Source organism: Helianthus annuus, chromosome 5, assembly GCF_002127325.2.
Source record: "Helianthus annuus cultivar XRQ/B chromosome 5, HanXRQr2.0-SUNRISE, whole genome shotgun sequence".
Classification (NCBI taxonomy): Eukaryota; Viridiplantae; Streptophyta; class Magnoliopsida; order Asterales; family Asteraceae; genus Helianthus; species Helianthus annuus.
The window spans coordinates 112682546-112701402 of NC_035437.2; the positions used below are offsets into that span (position 1 = coordinate 112682546).

The window sequence follows — 18857 nt, forward strand, 5'->3', positions numbered from 1 at the left end:
TTTCATTGTCTTATTGTTATTTTTTTTCTTTTTCACATATTTTTAGATTTCTTTCCTTTTTTTCTTCTTTTATGTTTATGTTTCAACTCCTGTCTTGAATTATGGCACCGTTGTGAAGCGGGGGTTAAATCTACTACTTCTAATAAAACAAAATAATTTTAGGCCACTTGGCAGACTCTTACACCAATTATTGCCACCTGGCATCTCCTTAGGCCTTCTTTTGTTTGTTTAGGAGGGAAAACTTCTTCCGCTTCTTTTCTAAAGCTGTGATTGAACAATCCGTTTTACAAACCCCGTTCAAACCCTAAAAACTATAACGCCGCACATTGCATCATCTTCAATCGATCTCTTCAATCCTTTTATTTGATTTTCTCTTGTAAGTAAGAAGCCTGATAATCTTCCAAATAGCGATTGACAACCACATAGCTAACATTGCCCATGAAATCAGGCCTAAGAAGATATGAAATGGTCGCCATACTTGATACCAATGCTTGGATTGTATGAATCGCCCTATCTGCTCTCTTTGTCTCAATCATCACAAGGACCACCAAACCATTTAGGTTATGATTCCTCTTTTTTTGCCATTAATGACGTATTGATCTAAATTGAATCAGTGTTGGGGTTAGGGTTTAGAGCGTTTTTTTTGTATGAATAATGTTGATGTGTATATGTGATTAACATTGTAGGGGTTTTGAAGCATGATGACGAGGGTTTGAATGCTAAATCTCTTTCATCTTCTACATTTGAGATTCGAAAATTGGGATTTTAGGCATGTAGTCGGGGATCCTTACAGAACGCAGATTGCATTCTTTTTTTTTTTTTTTTCCAAATGAGCACCAATTTCCTTCACAATTGGGTTTTATCATGAGGTTTCTTTTAGCTGGTAAACTTTTAGATTTTGTTCTTTGTACTCCCTCTTACTCTGTTAGTTGTTTTTCGATTTGGGTTTTTTTATTACACTATTAATCGGGATTTGAAGGACATTTTAATAAAGATTATCACTTTGCTTGAATCTTCAGTAATCTTGGATTACAATGTTGCAGTGACTCAGTTGATGAGTTATAGCGGCTGAAAGGAAGGCTAACTTAAATAATGAGCAACTGTGATGCAGCTGATGCTTTGTGTCTTCATTTTTCTACAGGTAAAATGTAGCTGATGTTGATGCTTTGTGTCTTCATTTACCCCTCTTTTAGTTTTTAACCTAAAAGGGTTCGCTGAAACTGACCCGTCCTGCAGTTTGTGTAACCACAGTTAAAAACAAAATGAAGGCTAACTTAAAATGTAGCTGATGCTTTGTGTCTTCATTTTTATACAACTATAAGGGGGTAATATGATTAAAGGAAGGCTAACTATTTTTTATACAGGCTAACTTAAATAATGAGCAGCTGATGCTTTTCATATGCTTTTCGTATTCCTTTTGATGTCTTGAATATTTTATTTATTTATTGTCACATTGCTGAATTGTATGTTGAATTCGTTTTATAGTACTATGTTCATCTTGGAGTGATATCTGGTGATTTAGCAAGATTTGAGTAGTCGGAGATTTAGTAAAGACTTATCGAGATATCTGGTGATTCTACCAAATCTTAGGTAATTGTTTTTTAAAATTATATTGTTCTTTAAAATCTTAGCGAGATCACATAATGCCGATGGTGCAATGGATACTGGCTTGAAAGTGCAGATCTTCTTAAAATCAGGAAAGATGCTGGAGTCTGGTGATTCTACCAAATCTTAGGTAATTGTTTTTTTTTTAAATTATATTGTTCTTTAAAATCTTAGCGAGATCACATAATGCCGATGGTGCAATGGATACTGGCTTGAAAGTGCAGATCTTCTTAAAATCAGGAAAGATGCTGGAGTGAAGGACCCTTTCTGGATTCCACCACCTGGTTGGAAGGCCGGTGATTCTCTGGTCCAGGATCCCATTGTGGCAAAAGAAATCAGAAATCTACAAGTAATTTCAAATATCAAAAGGTGATAAAACTTAACTATATTCAAAAGATTATTATATAATGTTCATTTTCAAAATAGTTTGAAGGTCTAATAGATGGTTTAATTTTTTTAGTCTCTTCACAGGGATTATGAGGAGGAATTAGGAAAACTGAAAAGGTAATTAATTTGTTTATTAATTATACAAATAAGATGATAATGTATTCATTTAGGTAGTTTGGTTATGTGTGTAAACAGGGAGGTCCAGGAGTTGAGTTCAAAGAAAGATGAAAGTCAAGCTATTGTGGTTTCTAAACAAGTTGACCCGGTTCCTAAACAACCAACTGATATCTTTATTTATATGTTTGATTCAAAGTCAGAAACAAGTGAGGCACATAACATAAGGTAGGTAACAGTTTCATTTTTCAATTCTGGAATGATGTCTTATCAATAGATATGCCTTCATTCGTGTTTCTTTCCATGGCAGGATAAACGCAGCAAGGTCCTACAGGTCAGTCTTCTAATCAATGTTAAATGATATATATACATACGTACGGATCAAATGCATTTAATATGCATGAGAAGTTTCTAATTTGATATGACATCACCAAATTCTGTGCACCAGTCTTTCTAAAACTGTGAATATGTGATTGAGATGATTAGTTTAAACTTATCTTGACTACTCGTGTATTTCAGATCTAAAACGGAATTGCAGATCTGTTAAAGTTCTATAATAGTTTCATATTTGGTGTTGTGGTGAGTCAGATCTAAATCACAAGTTTTTGGTAGTGTTAATCGTAGAAAGAAGGAGAAGGTTCAGATTTGTTATTGTTTTTGTTGTTGTTCTTTGAGCAGAGAATTATTCCTGATCTGAGTTGCTTTTGCTTTGTAACACACGAAGTAGAATGTTGATGTTGTACGGCTGGATTTAAAGAATTGATAAACGGATCATAATCAAACTGATTCAAAGAAGAAAGACCGGCTGGTTCGAAAAGAAGAAAGACCGGCTGGTTCGATTAGGTTGCATGTTTTTCAAAGTATTTTTTTAGGCTGAACAAAGGGAATAGGAGAGTTTATAATCGACAGTTCAATCGATTGTCTCTCTGCCTTTTAAAATTGTCTACTTCCATTGAATCGACGGCGAATAGATGAATAATCTCGCTGGATTGGCGGCTATGTCCCACCGCGGCGGTAGTTTTCGGCGTATTCTGGGTCTTGCATTCTGCCTCACCGAAGTCCGCTTATATACGAGATAATTCGATTTCAAGCGTTATTCCGATGGAGATTTCATCGCTTCCATAGATAACGGAAGTTGATCTATCGCATAATCTGCTCACTGGTACCATTCCTTCAACTTTTGGTAACTGTCGTACGCTTGAAGCATTCAATGTATCGTATAATCAGCTCACGGGACATGTGCCTTCGTCGGGGATCGCGTTTTCGAGCCTGCATCTGTCGTCGTTCACTGGAAATGAAGGACTCTACGGCAGGGTTATTAACAAACCGTGTGGGGCTGATGCGGAACATGAGGTGAAACGGATTCAATCGAAGAAGCCTACGGGTGCAAACTTACAAACCGACTTTTTTTGTGCACCACTATTCACAACCACTGCCACCGTTGTCGCCATCCCACTGACGCTGTTGCTACCACCTTCACCACTGCTGCCATCTCCACCTGTCGCCATTAACTGCCAAAACATATTGGGGGATCATTTCCTTTTCTAAAACGACTCATTTTCAACCTGAGCCCATTTTGGTCAGAACTGTTTTGGCATGAACCAATTTGATACTTATTTAAAGCTGCCTGTTTTAACCCTATCCAGTTTTAGTTAGAACCTGTTTTGACCCAAATCCAGTTTGACTTGCATCCGTTTTGATTCGTTACCCATCACAACTCACCCCACCTTTTTTAGGCTTTATTCAGACTATTGTCGGTGCATTCAAAGTTATGATGGAAAGATTATATATATATGTGTGTATTTTGTTTAATATGTAATCTTTTTTTTGTTTGTGATGTTGCAGAGGAGAACACAGATTGCATTCTTTTTTTTTTTCCAAATGAGCACCAATTTCCTTCACAATTGGGTTTTATCATGAGGTTTTTTTTAGCCGGTAAACTTTTAGATTTTGTTCTTTGTACTCCCTCTTACTCTGTTAGATGTTTTTCGATTTGGGTTTTTTATTACACTATTAACCGGGATTTGAAGGACATTTTAATAAAGATTATCACTTTGCTTGAATCTTCAGTAATCTTGGATTACAATGTTGCAGTGACTCAGTTGATGAGTTATAGCGGCCGAAAGGAAGGCTAACTTAAATAATGAGCAACTGTGATGCAGCTGATGCTTTGTGTCTTCATTTTTCTACAGGTAAAATGTAGTTGATGCTGATGCTTTGTGTCTTCATTTACCCCACTTTTAGTTTTTAACCTAAACGGGTTCGCTGAAAAAGTTGATGCTTATGATAAACTACTCAATGAAATGGTGTTGGATATGCGTGCTCGCCCGTCAAACAGGTTAAAAACGCCCGAAGAACTTGCACAAGACGAAAAAGAGCGACTAGAAGAATTGGAGGTATGTTAATTATAATGTTTCTTATAATGAATGGTCGGTGGCCTATGCCACCGACAAAAAGGCAAAAAAGGCCACTGTGCAATCATCTGGATTACGGCCACAGCGTTTGGGTCGGTTTGTTTATTCTTGTGGGCGGAATCCGGTTCTTCCGTGCGAATTACCATCGAGGGTTTGTAGCGGAAGAAGCAGAGACGCGGCCTTCTATTTTTTGTTCTCCTTTTATTGATAAAGGTAAAAGTTACATCATAATTAAGCTTTTTTTCTTAATTAACTTTTATGTGGTTGTTATAAATCTTCACCAGTCTTAATCTATGCACTGGTTTATTTTTTGTTTAACTGGAATTGTTCTTGCTATTACTAATGTACTCCAGATCACTCACGCAGTTGTAGCCTGAGTAAGTTGACATCTCTCCGCGTGGGTTCAGATTAAACCGTCAAAATTTATGATCTATTAATTCATGTTGAAGAACTATAAGTCTCATGACATAGATCGATAGCAACGGTCGTATGAATAAGAAAATTAACAAACTTAAATTGATAAAAAAATGAGTATCTGGGGTTATTAGATTAGCATGTAGTGCAGCTGATGAACGTGCTAAGCATGTAGTTTCGGATGATTTTACTTTATGAAAACTAGGGTGGTTGACAATTTGGTTAATTTCTCTATATTTGTGTTGGTTGATTTGCCAGCAAAGAGGTACAAAAAATTGGAAGCCACATATAATGTACCAATTATATCTATGTAAGTTTTAACTAACAAAAGTTTTTTTTTTTAAGTTAACTTAATTAATTTCTTATTGTTCACTTAAGTTCCACCTTTTATACGAGTGTGATATCTAGCTATTGGTTGTGAAAAGTTTACTTAAAAAGTAGCTTATAAAATAATTTAGGAATAATGGATTTTAATAATCCTAACTATCAGCCGTTGCCATTGGCCGGCAATGGATTTTAAAGTGTGTCCCTTTGCATTTTGGCAACCAACCATCTACCATTGATCTCAATTCAGTTGGAGAGGAAACAAAATCTCAAGATTGAGCTAGAGGGGTACATTTCTTTAGGTTATGATTCATATTCCATATCTTCTAACGAATTTTGACACATTTTATTTGCTAAGAAGCAAATAACTTGAAAATTCTTAATTTAAAATTAGAGGTGCACTTTGCATAAACTCGTGAACTATTGATGATTATTTCCAGTATTATGGAACCAAAGAAGTAAAAAAAATAGACGTGCACCTTGCTACTGATCTGTTAGCTTTATGGGTTGATTTGTGATTGTGTTTTATGTCAAATGGGTCAAAAAAGGGCAGGCAAGCTACGCCGGTGTAGCGGACAGCCACTGTTGCTTGTCCATTCTTCCGACATGAGGTAATAGTTGATTACTATATATGTCGATGTGTGTGTGACTGTGTGCGTTTCATTTACAGAGTGTGTGTCGATGTGAGTTTGGGTGCCTATGTGTTGTGTCGAATGTATGTGCGCTTATGAATGTGTGTGTGTCGACTGTGTTAGATGACACATTAACGGGTTAGAACGGGATTAAAATGGAGAAAGTGTTGTTGATGTTGCATAATCCATAGTCTTTTAAGTATATTGACAGTTTGAGGAGTCTAATTTAAATATATGCAATTTCTGCAGCTAGGACATATCTTCAAGGTAACTTAAGGTTCCATTTCCAAAGCAAACTATGTTAGGTACAAGTGACTCGGTGGACAACTCAACCTTTACTTCTGTACGTGCTAATGTGGCAAGTTCAACAAGTGGAAATGCTCGGATTATGGTTGAGGAAGACTCCATCACTTCATATGTTCAGTACTGTTGTGATGGTTGTTCCACTGTCCCTATACTCAGGCGTAGATGGTATTGTACAGTCTACCCTGATTTCGATTTACATAAAGCATGCTATGAAATGCTTGATGTTGACCGACTTCCTCCGCCTCACTCCTGAGACCATCCTATGTCAGCAATTCCAATTGAATCGAAACTAAGAGGGAAATGAAATGTAGTTCTCTACTGATGATTTTTGTGATCGATGTTGCTGCCTTTTGCATCTGATGCTGGCATGATGGCGTCTGCTCCTACAAGGATATCATCCCTGAGTATATTATATTAATATTTAATCATGTAAATACTATTTTCATACATTTATGTTATTTAACTATATATTGTTTGTCGTTACAAGAACAATACCATGATATATAGTTTTGACATCTATTTTCTTTCCTTGAATTTAACTGTTTTCAAGGATATCATCCCTGGGTATATTAATATGAATTTAAATAAGAATTTAGATATTAAAGTTTATACAAACTTGATGTCAATCAAAAGATGAAAACCATGACCTTTCGTTGATCTATTAAAGGTTCGTTGGTATGTAACAGGTTTTTGGAGAGGGTAGTGATCACTCTGTTCGGTTTTGGGTTTGAACTGGTTAGGGTCGTGTATTGTCTGTTTAGGACCTATTTTAACCCTTAGACGTGAAGCCTAAGTTTGGAAAGGCATAGAACAAAAATGATGATCTACATGGGCTTCAATGCCAGTAGATATTATATGTTTGTGTTAAGCAACCCGCGAAACTCGCGGGATCTTAGGCTAGTAGTTTACATAACAAAACCACTTGTATGTAAGCAAATTAGTTTAGTGAATTTTTTTATTTACATAACAAAACCGCTTGTATGCAAAAACTAGAACTTTAAAAAATATTAACCCATTACTTTTACTAATATTTTTTATTAGTTTACTCTTTAATTGTTAATTTTTTTAATTATATTATTTTAGAAATTATTTAAATTAGTTTTATTTGTTATTTAATATTTTTGAGTATATTTTGTTTTTAATTTACAACTTTATTCGAATAAGTCAAATATAGTCAAACTTTACCGTAAGGACTTTGATCAATATCGTTTGAACAACATCGGTATCGTTACCGGTAGCGTATTCATTTTTATGGCTTTCTCGATGTGACGGTATAAAGTTTGATAAAGATGGAGTTGTATTTACAATAGAGAATTTTTTGGTACCGTAACCTATAGCGAGTTCGGTATAGTAACTTTACCGTGATGAACCGAACTGGTACGTCAAACAATATCGATATCAGTAACGATATTCATTATTTTTTGTTTTCAATCGATGTGTATATGCTCTTGTGCTTGTATTTTTCGGTTGCTATTCCGAGTGCCGATACCATATCGAACCGACCCAACATCGACCGAAACCCGCTACAAAGCGCGGGTAATCTCGCTAGTTATATACACATTACATACTAAACGTGGGGAAGTTACTAAGCATATGAATTATACGCAATTTGCCTCTTTAGTTGAAACTTAAAAAACATGTCACGTGTCAGCATTAAAATACTTTTTAGCCTTTTTAAAAAATTAGAACATCTTTTTAGAAATTAGGACCTTTTTAGACGAAATTGATTCTCTCTATATACATGTATATCTATAGAGACATAGAGTAACACTTGGTGAATGAATTCAGAGGAATAAGCTACTAACTAAAAGGAAAACTACTTTGAGAATTTGATGAGAAAAAACACCCAAACTTAAACTACCAAGAGTTGCATCAATGTGTGACCTCCCAAAATCTTGAGTGACTGATACAATAAACCGACAAAAACCCGGCAGCATAAGAAACCTACAACAAAACTCGAGAACTTAATGCAAGATGACGATGTGTCGGTTGTCACCTACACAAACCGAACCTACCAATATCTTAAGCAAATAATCCATACGAGATTCACTCTACTATCCCAACCAACAATGTTCCGGAGCAAACATACCAATGTATGAATCAAAGATGGTTTAGGACGGTACGCATTTCATTGGGTGATAAAACATTTCATCACCTGAAAAAGGGTGAAAGATATTGCATCATGCATTAAATATACCCTGACACATCGCGATGGTATGAACTTGTACCTTTTACCCAATACTAATATTCCCTAATTATCACTTGCATATTTTGGTGTAAATAGAACGCCACTTGTACTTGCAATAGTATTTGTCACAAATGTCTCAACTCATATTATAAATTGGACACGACCTCCTACAATCTGGAAACCAAGTAACCAACAATGTCACTGACTCGGTTACTAGCTTATGAATTACGCCTAAATAAATTGAATGGTTTTTAGTGAACAACTAGAAAGCCATTGGAAAACTATCAATCTTGCATCCTATCTTCCCTTTACCGCTCAACAAATTTTTGACAAGGGTCATTTAGCCACTGAAGTTGTCATTGGTTCGAATTTCAAAATTACGATAACAAGGAGTTGTTGAAGCTATTTTTGTTAGTGTGTGATATGTACCAATCGGATTTGTGATAAATAATCCGTGAGTGGATTAAACTCAAAAGAAACAAGACGGAAACTAAATGAAATTTAGAGAGAATTTGAGACTTAGTAATATTTTTCATTCATAATTTCATTCATAGAAAAACACTACTTAAATAGATTTACAAAATGCATGCACCAGTACGTGGATATGGTCATGGGAATACCTTTCCACCCACTATCTACCTTAATTGAAGGAAACACTAAACAATAAAAACATAAAAATAGGAAACTAACTAACAAATAAAAATAAGAAGTAATATGCTTCTGAACGTGACTAGAGCACATATCATTCCACCCCCCTTAAATCATCCTTGTCCTCAAGGATTAAGTCGGATCATTAGCGGTGCACCACGGTGGCCGCCACTCGGTTCTCCCAGCAGCATTCAGAGCAGTTTTAGTGAAGCCCCACGATGGGCGCCAGTCAAGGTTTGGGGTTGCTTTCGCTGCAGACGGTGTGGGTAATGATGCCCGTTTCACAGCTAGTGTCGGTACAACAGAAGGAGCTTGTCTTGGTGTTGGTGTAGGGACTGTTGGTTGCGGTTGGGTAGCGGTTTGTGGTGGTGTGGTGGGAACGGGTGACACGGCTGGTGGTGTTGCGGCAGAAGCGGGTGACAGGATAAGTGGTGCAGTGGCGGAAGCTTGTTTCGGTGGTAGTGAGGCAAGTGGTGGTGTCGCGGCGGAAGCGGTGTGGCTGTAGGTTGCCCATCTTTGGGACTCCATTTTTAGAAGATTGATCATCTCTAAAAGAGTCGACTCAATCCGACTAAATGTAGCCTTCACTTCAAGAGTGTCCATTGATGGGGATCAAGACCACTCTGATACCACTGTTATGGTTCTTGAACAGTTTTGCCAAAGAATATAGAAAGGGTGCAGATAGAAAATAGAAAGATATAGAGATTTGTTTAGTTCAATTCATGCATACCTTTATTAATAAACCTACGGCTCTTATATAGCCATTCTAAACAGAAGAAAACAAAATAATTCAAAGCTAACTCCTAACAACTTGGAGGAGAACGTTGGTCATACCACGTTTCCCATTATTCTCTCAACTAATTATTCAAACTAATTATTCAAACAAACAGGAAATGAACGTTGCAATCTCCTGCATGCATGCGACTAGTGTGTAGGCTTCTTGGGCTTATGTAGGCTTCTTGGGCTCATGCATCTTGTTGGGCTCCTTACGTAGCCCAGGTACATAACAATCCACCCCCCCCTTACACTTGCCTTGTCCGCAAGGCAAAACACAGGATAAGGCTTCTTGGTCGGTATCTCCGCAATCCGCTTCGGTTTCAGTTCCTCTAAACCGGAGTGTTTCAACCCATGTAACTTGTGTGACGAATCGCCGATACGGAACCCCATAGTAAGATCCTGAAAGTCGATCTTAACCGGGCCTAAGGTCTTCAACCATTGAATCCCAAGGACGATCGGGTAGGCAGCGACGGGTAAAACAAACAAATCGGTAGTGACGGTATACCCCGAAAACTTAATCGAGAGATTCCGAACCCTACCGGCACAAACTAGTTTGTCTTCATTAGCAACCACTACTTCAAAGTTCACATCATTTACAACCGTGAGTCCCAATTTATCAACCAAAGCCTGAGAAATGAAATTATGTGTGCTTCCACCATCAACCAACACCACAATAGTATGGTCACCGATCTTACCTGATAGCCGTAGTGTTTGGGGAAGAATAGTACCCGAAACCGCAAGAAACGAAATCTCGGCTTGAAGACCATGTGGCACAGGATCGGCGTTTTCGGTTACGTGGACCACGTTATCAACCTCTTGTACCCCGCTAATCATAAACAGTTGAGGCTTACTACACTTGTGCCCCGGCGTATAACGATCGTCACAATAGTAGCAAAGTCCCTTCTCGCGGCGTTCACGTGCCTCCACATTTGATAGACGACGAATTGGACTCGGTGCGGGTAAGCTAAGCCGTTGAGTAGGAGCTGATCCTAATAACCCGGGATTTGACGGAGGATGAGTGGAATCACTAGCTAGCTGTGGCTTTTGTGAAGCCAAACTTAAACCTTCATGCAGTGATAATTTTTCTTCCACCATTCTAGCTATTCCAATTGCATCAGAGAGTGTCCTTGGTTTCTTTATCTTCACCTCCAAGCGTATTTCTTCTTTTAACCCCCCAATAAAACAACCCATAAGGAATAACTCCGGTAACCCATCGAGACGATTCGAGAGCCGCTCAAATGCTTCCTGGTAGGCGGCTACGGTGGTAACTTGTTTAAGGCGATGTAGGGCCTCCGACGGATCCTCGTAATCGGTAGGACCAAACCGATTGAGCAAGGCAGTGGTAAACTCCGCCCATGTTAACGGACCACGAGTCTTTGTATACCACCGATGCCATTGAAGGGCTATGCCGTCTAGATGAAAAGAGGCCAAACTAACCTGATCTGTTGTCGCCACGTTCTGAAATTCGAAATATTGTTCTGCCTGGTAGATCCACCCCGTCGGGTCATCGCCACTGAATCGAGGAAAATGGAGTTTCAAATACGGCTTATGATTGGCATTGATGGTGAGAACCCCATCATCTTTTTGTTCCTTTCGGACATTCAGGGTCTGCAACTCACCCAAAATCTTTTCAAATAGCGCGTCGTATTTAGCGAAGCGTTCTTCGGTTTCTTGTTGGAATTCAGTGTTGTTGCGTTTGCCTGCCATGAGATCACCACTGCTCTGATACCACTGTTATGTACCAATCGGATTTGTGATAAATAATCCGTGAGTGGATTAAACTCAAAAGAAACAAGACGGAAACTAGATGAAATTTAGAGAGAATTTGAGACTTAGTAATATTTTTCATTCATAATTTCATTCATGGAAAAACACTACTTAAATAGATTTACAAAATGCATGCACCAGTACGTGGATATGGTCATGGGAATACCTTTCCACCCACTATCTACCTTAATTGAAGGAAACACTAAACAATAAAAACATAAAAATAGGAAACTAACTAACAAATAAAAATAAGAAGTAATATGCTTCTGAACGTGACTAGAGCACATATCAGTGTGTTGAGTATATAATTTAACCACATAATAGGCACAATACAACATTTTGGATAATAGCTCCATAGTAGAGGTAGACAATCGTATAAATATTTTTTATACATAAGTCTTTTAACGATATAATGCAAGAAAAAATTGTTTATACTAATTCTTTTTGTATTGAAAGATGTGCATCTATATAATCGCATAATACACTCACACCATCCACAATAGAGTGTATTTAGTGGGTGTTTTTAAGGTGTCACATAGCACTTGGTCCCACTAATCCGAAACCCTCTCTCTCCTTTCTCCATCCTCCTCACATTCACTCAAATATGCGTTTTTAGCCAAGAACAAAAGTAGACATTCTCTCCTCCACCTCACAACCTCTCTCCTCCATGTCACATTCTCTCTCCTTATAAACACCAAAAAACAACTCTATTATGATGCAAAGGCTAAGACCACCCGTAGTGGGGCGTTTTTTTTTAAAAAAATTCAAAAAAAACGCCGGATAACGCCCCCCACCCCATTACACCCGGCGTTTCCGGGCGTTTTTTTTTTTTTGGAAATTTTGTTGTCGGCGTTTTCTTTATAACGCTGAAATGGAAAATGTTTGGCCAATCAGATGAGGGCATGTGGGTTAGAGATGGAATGTGGGGTTTGATTTGGCCGGATTTTTGAGATTTGCCGGAATTTCAGCCGGATTTTTGAGTTGCAGGTCGAAGAAGGGATGGAGGTCACAAAGAAGAAGGGTTTGAGTATAATATTCACTTTACACCCTCAACTATTTTATGTGTATAATATCCACCTAAAAAGCTACTTTATGTGTATAATATTCACCAGTGGCGTCTCTGAGAATTCACATACCCTGTTCGAGCTTGAAAAATTGGCCCATATGCTTTAACGATAAACAACATAATTACGAAAATACCAAAAATTGTAGTATTTGATAAACAATGCAATTACAATAATGACAAAATCATAGTATTCTAATGAGTTACATACCGTAAAAAATAATAAGTTAATAGCTAACCAATGATTCGTGCAGCCCTTCTTGCAATCTTCATAGCAAATTGTTGGATTAACTCTTCACAATTTATATTATCTAAGACTTCGTTCTCGATAGCTATCATCGCCAACCCATATTTACGAACTTACGAACAGTTCTATAAATATGAATATGATGATATAGGGTATTGTTTCTCTTGGACTTTTGTTTCTGGAATCGAACAAGTATATTACATGGTATATCTTCCAAATTCCAATACACATATACTCAAATATATTTATGCTATCAAAGTTCATCAAAGTTCAGAACCGCAATAACTATTCAATATATCAAAGTTCATCAATCATCGGAATTTAGAAATTCAGAATCAAACTTTCAATATATCAAAGTTCAATCGGAAATTCACCTGATCTTCAACGTGTTTCACTGAATCGCCAATTTTCTGCCGCGTATTTCCGAATCGTCGTTCGATTTTCCTGCAGTCCTGCCGTTCGATTTTTCTGCTTCGTCCGTCCAGTTTCCTAGTTTCCTGCTGCGTATTTTTGTTTTTTTAATCATTTTAGTATTGAATTGGGCCCAATAAAACTATTGTTAAGTTGGATAACTTATAAAAAGTACAAATCTTTTGATAATAGGCCTCTATATTGGATTTGTTATGTGTATACAATTTTTTTTTAAATAACATATATATATCGAATTTTTTAAAAAAATCTCGTGCCCCTCGAAAAAACGGGCCTTGTGCGAAAGTCTTCCCCGCACACCTAAAGAGCCGCCCATGATATTCACTTTACACCCTCAACTATTTTCTGTACGCAAGTTTGTCCATTATCTTTTTTTAACTTTATTTTTTTTTCGGTTTTTTTATTCTGTTTTTTTTCGGGTTTTTTTTTTTATTTCAAGTAGTGTAATTTTTTTTAAATTAATGAAGTTTTTTATGTTTTAAATTAAAAAAAATAATTGTGAAATGATTGAATGGGGTTATGACATAATGTCCCACTACGCCACTTTTTGCTATAATGCCCAAGTGTGACTAGAATGTCACGTGTCGGATAATGCCCCATGATGGGGGCATTATAACAACTTACCACTACACATGGTCTAACATCTTTATACACTTGTATATGTATCACTTAGTAAACCTTGTTGAAATAATATGAAAAATGCAAAACCTTTCCAACAACAAAATCTAGTGTAGAACCGTAACTTATCAAATTGTTGGTTACCACTTTTATATTCGTTTCAACTCTTCCAACATCTATAATTTGGAAAGGAAGCCAAACCATATTTAGGTGTGTACAAAAGCATAAGCACATAGTACCAACTTTTTATGTACGATCGTTAACCTTTCTGCATCAAATCAAACTCTCTACTCACTACTCAACCCACATAGGGATAGGGGTGACAAAAATATTCGAGTCTGACGGGTATACCCGAAGCCTTTGGGACAGGTATACTTGATACCCTACGGGTATTGGGCCGGGTATAGGTATAGAAATTTTTTTTGCGGGTATGGGACAGGTAAGGATTTAGATGATACCCGACCCGATTACCAGAAACTATATACCTGGTTACCCAAAATATATACCCGAAAACTTTTATGTTTTATATTTATTTTCCTTAAACTATAGTTTAGTAATATTTCATATTCTTATTCTTGTAGCTTTATTATTTGAAATATAAACTTTTCATTTTAAATGCATATTTTGATGGTATCATTTATATTTATATGCTATGAAATACAAAATTATTTTTTTGAGATTAATATCATAAATATTAATAATTTTAAATATATCAAATATTATCATTGTGATGATGATATGTATGTTATTTATCAAAATTTAATATATTATATAGATTTTTAAAACATAATATTGTAAAGAAAAGTAAATATATATATATATATATACATAAAAATCGCAATGGGTATGCCCGATACCCGACGGGTAATGGGCCGGGTATGAGACAAGATTTTACAACCGGGTATGAGTATGGGATTAGCCATATCCGACCCATCGTCATCCCTAACCCACATAATCAAAACCATTCAACACTACAAACCCATGAATAATTTTGTTTAAAGAATGCACAACATAACATACAATAATCAATGCACACTTATGCAGCATGTCGGCGATATTGGCCGATATATCATTGATATAACCAATACATCACTGATATGATTTAACCGATATATCACCGATATAACTAATATATCACCGATATATCACTGAATTGTTACTATAAATTGCTATATATAAATTTTGCTGATATTAACCTATATCTCAATATCGGTCCTTAACCGATATCCCATATTTTAGTGCATTAACTGCATATAAATGCAAACACCAACAAAAACTAACAGAAACAAAACTTCAACAAACAAAAATCAGTAAACAAAGTCTAAATATCAAAGATCCAAAATCAGACATCAAAAACTCTGATTTACTATATCAACAAGATCAGTTTTGATGGCAGATTCATTAGGCACAAAGTCCATACGTCTTTCTCTCTCTTCTTCTTGAAGTTTTAACGATATACCCTAACGGGTCCCTTTTGGATACGTTTCATGATGTGGGTAGAAAACCGGCGATCTTGTTTCTAAGACGTTTAGAGGGGATGAGTGCAACTTCTTCAAGATTCTTCTTGTTGGTGTGGAAATCCAAAGTCATTTTACCATAGTATCTTTCGATTACCACACCCTAGAGGATTTCTTCACGGTTTTGGTGCGCACACGACCCATTATTTAGCTTCTTGAATTTCTCCCAACTAAAAAAATAAAAAAAAGTTGTCAAAAACAGGTTGGCATAAGAGGCAAATTTGAACACATATTAATGGGTTCGTTTGGGCTATGTTTTATCTCCAACAGGTCAGATAAAAATGAGCTAAATGAGAAACGGGTTGGCATCACAGGCGAAGTTGATTTGAACACATATGTGTGGGTTCATTTGGGTTATGCATTATCTCCAATGGGTTAAACAAAAACTAGCTAAAAAGAAATGGGTCAGATGTGCACTCAGGTTGTAAGTCATCCAGATTGTAACAAGATAGTCTACTAATGGCAAACTTTTGAAAGCAGCTCAATGCAGCAATTTTGTTTAGGGAAAATTACCAAGATAGTCAAAGTTGACCCAAAAGTTGTTGGCGGTAATTCCCGACTCATCACAAGCCAGTGATGGCAAAAGGGTGACAAAGGAGTTCAAGTCACAAGTCGGTGAACTTGAGGGATCAATGTTGACAAGTTGGTCATAATTGGTTAAGTTTCCCAATTACATTATAATCATATTTGGTAATGACTTGGTCACCAAGTTAGGGTTATTTGGTAATGTCTTGGTCACCAAGTTAGGGGTAGCCTATATAAACCAAGGTAGGGTTAGACATTATTAAGATAAGGGTCAAGAAAAGATAAACCGAGTTATGGTTTATGAGTTATTGTAATCAAGTTTTTTGAGTTATATTTTCTTGGTTATAATAAAAGTTCTTGGAGAGTTATTCCATTCGTTCTTGTTCTTGTGTTTGATTATTCGATTGGGACTTGAATTGGTATCAGAGCCAAGTTCAATCGTCGATATCAAACGGGTACTCGTGTTCTTGATCGGCGGCTAAGAAGTTACGAGTTGGTGATTGGATTGCAAGATTCTATCAACGGAGCGGAGTCATCGTTTCCAGCGATCAAAGGCAATCAACAGTTCACGGGTGACAAGAAGCATCGGGTTTTACAGTTTGTCCTTTTTTATGGTTTTGTTTTGTGACTAAAGAAATACAAAGTATCACAAAAGACTTTTTGTGATTAAAGAATACAAGAAATCACAAAAGGGCTTTGCATAGATTACGAAAAGAAAAAAAAACCAGAATATCTGAAGGATTATTTTTGCACTTTAAAAATCAAGATAAAGCAATTAAAAGGATTTTTTTTAGAACAACGTTCGAAGCAAAAAGTAATAATAAAAAGTTGGTTTATTTATTATTTTTTGTTGGTTTAAACTAAGTTTGGGTTTAAACATTAAACGTTGTTTGGGTTGGACAAACAGGTTCAATTCAAGATCTTTTTTATTCGGTTTTCGAGAGGTATTCGTGACCGGGTTTCTGTGAGCAAAACGCGTTCGTTTCTGAAAAATTGTTCAGAAATCAATGACGGACGGGAACAGACCACCACTAGTTGTGGTTAAGGATCAAAGTACCACAACTTTACAGTGTCCAATGTTAACCGAAACAAATTACAACATCTGGGCGATTCGTATCAAGGCAGTATTCAAGGTTCATGGAATACAACAAGCTTTAGAACCAGGCGAAAAGGAGGTAGATGCCAAAAAGGATGACATGGCAGTTGCACTTCTACTTCAAGCAATACCCGAAGAGCTCGTGTTTCAGGTAGCTCAGTTTCAGACTGCAAAGGAAATCTGGGAAGCGTTGAAGACACGGTATGTTGGGGTTGAACGGGTTCGAGAGGCAAAGCTTGAGCAACTGGAAAATGAGTTCGAATCCATGAAGATGAAAGAAACAGAGACAGTTGATTCTTTCGCGGGCAGAATAAGTCAGTTGGTTACCAAGGCAGCCAGTTTGGGAACCACCTATGAAAACAGAAAACTTACCAGAAAATTGTTAGGTTCCGTTCCAGGGAAGTATGTTCCAATTGTAGCTTCAATTGAACAATTTGCAGATTTGAAGACTATGACGTTTTAGGAAGCGGTTGGTAGACTGAAGACATTCGAAGACAGGATTAAGGGTATCGAGTCTTTAGTAGAAAATCAAGGTAATCTAATGTTTGCCAATGGTGAGTCATCCTCGAAATCCAAATCCTATGAAAATACGTGTGGGCGTGGGCGAGGTGGTTCAAGTTACCGAGGCAGACATCAAGACCGGGATGATGAGGACCAAGATGGAAGTCAAAGCCGAGACGGTCAAGATCATGGGTCAAAACAAACGGGTCAAAGAAGAACCAATGATCGCCAAAAAGGAAGGAAAGATAGATCACAGGTTCAGTGTTACCGTTGTGATAAATTTGGTCACTTCGCGCCAGGATGTCCGGATCGTAAGAAGAAACAAGATGAAGCTAACTTAGCTAAAAACGATGTTTTTGATCCATCATTATTCATGATTAGATGTGATCAAGAAACGGTTTTTCTAAATGAAGAATGGGTGAATCCAAAGCGTTTCGAGACTGAGCCAATGGAGAAAGACACTTGGTATCTCGACAATGGAGCATCGAATCACATGACAGGTAATCGAGCTTATTTCTTTGAACTTAATGAGCGTGTAACGGGAAAGGTGAAGTTTGGAGATGGATCTTGTATTGACATACGGGGAAAGGGATCGGTATTACTTGAAGGGAAAACGGGGGAGAAGCGCATGTTAACCGATGTTTACTACATACCGAGTTTGCAAAGCAATATCATTAGTCTTGGTCAAGCAACGGAAGGTGGATGCGACATTCACATGAAACGTGATTTGCTAACCATTCATGATGATACAGGAAAGCTTATGATGAAGGTGACAAGGACTAAGAACCGTTTGTACAAGATCAACCTCAAGATAGCAAGTTCCGGTACACAAGATAACATGACTGGAATAAAGAATTTTGCGGGTAGGGATCTACAAAGAGGTGAACTGAAAGATGATACGGCAAGTACGAGTCAGAATCTTCTCAAAGATCCAAGTTTAATGAAGAAACCCAAAATTCAAAGTCCAAAGAAAAATCTTCAAGAATTCAAAGAAAAGTTTAAGAAAGGGATTCAAACCCAAGGAGGTACATTTAATGATCCAAGAAAGCGGGTGTTTGCTCAAGATCGCAGCTGAGTCAATGGTGATGCGAGTTCTTATGATCAAAGGACGAGTCATGGAGAAAGGACTAGTCGAGTACAAGGTCGCAAGAATGTTCGAGCTAGGAAGGAGCCGAAAAGCACAGCTAGAGATCAAGATGTATTCTATGAGAATCAAAACAAAGAATACATGATAAAGTCTACCTATTTCAAGTCGGAAATTAAGGGGGTGATTGTTGGCGGTAAC

The 18857-nt window shown here is 37.1% G+C and overlaps 2 protein-coding genes and 2 long non-coding RNA genes across 17 annotated transcripts; 2 read left to right on the forward strand and 2 right to left on the reverse strand.

Annotated features, from left to right (window-relative positions):
* Window positions 1-251: 251 nt before the first annotated feature.
* Window positions 252-6727, forward strand: LOC110940888. 14 transcript variants are annotated; one of them, XR_004892766.1, is made up of 11 exons: window positions 253-560; window positions 687-883; window positions 1044-1141; window positions 1486-1590; window positions 1682-1735; window positions 1830-1974; window positions 2066-2109; window positions 2188-2334; window positions 2417-4041; window positions 4201-4298; window positions 4445-6727. It is a non-coding gene; the product is annotated as an uncharacterized LOC110940888 (long non-coding RNA). The 14 variants fall into 14 exon arrangements; XR_004892765.1 differs by having other exon boundaries at window positions 2417-2440; window positions 2626-2685; window positions 2785-6727; XR_004892767.1 differs by having other exon boundaries at window positions 252-560; window positions 2417-5869; window positions 6140-6727.
* Window positions 6728-9781: 3054 nt separating this feature from the next.
* On the reverse strand, window positions 9782-11527 carry LOC110940890. The gene has a single exon (XM_022182461.2). The coding sequence runs from the start codon at window positions 11514-11516 to the stop codon at window positions 9957-9959; it is 1560 nt and encodes a 519-aa protein (XP_022038153.1). The 5' UTR covers window positions 11517-11527; the 3' UTR covers window positions 9782-9956.
* Window positions 11528-12744: 1217 nt separating this feature from the next.
* On the reverse strand, window positions 12745-13768 carry LOC110938978. The gene is made up of 2 exons (XR_004892771.1): window positions 13261-13768; window positions 12745-13171 (listed from the first exon to the last, which is right to left on the reverse strand). It is a non-coding gene; the product is annotated as an uncharacterized LOC110938978 (long non-coding RNA).
* A 3214-nt stretch (window positions 13769-16982) lies between these two features.
* LOC110943366 lies at window positions 16983-17534 on the forward strand. Its single transcript, XM_022185117.1, has one exon. It carries the CDS (start codon window positions 16983-16985, stop codon window positions 17532-17534), a length of 552 nt encoding a protein of 183 aa, XP_022040809.1.
* Window positions 17535-18857: the final 1323 nt, after the last annotated feature.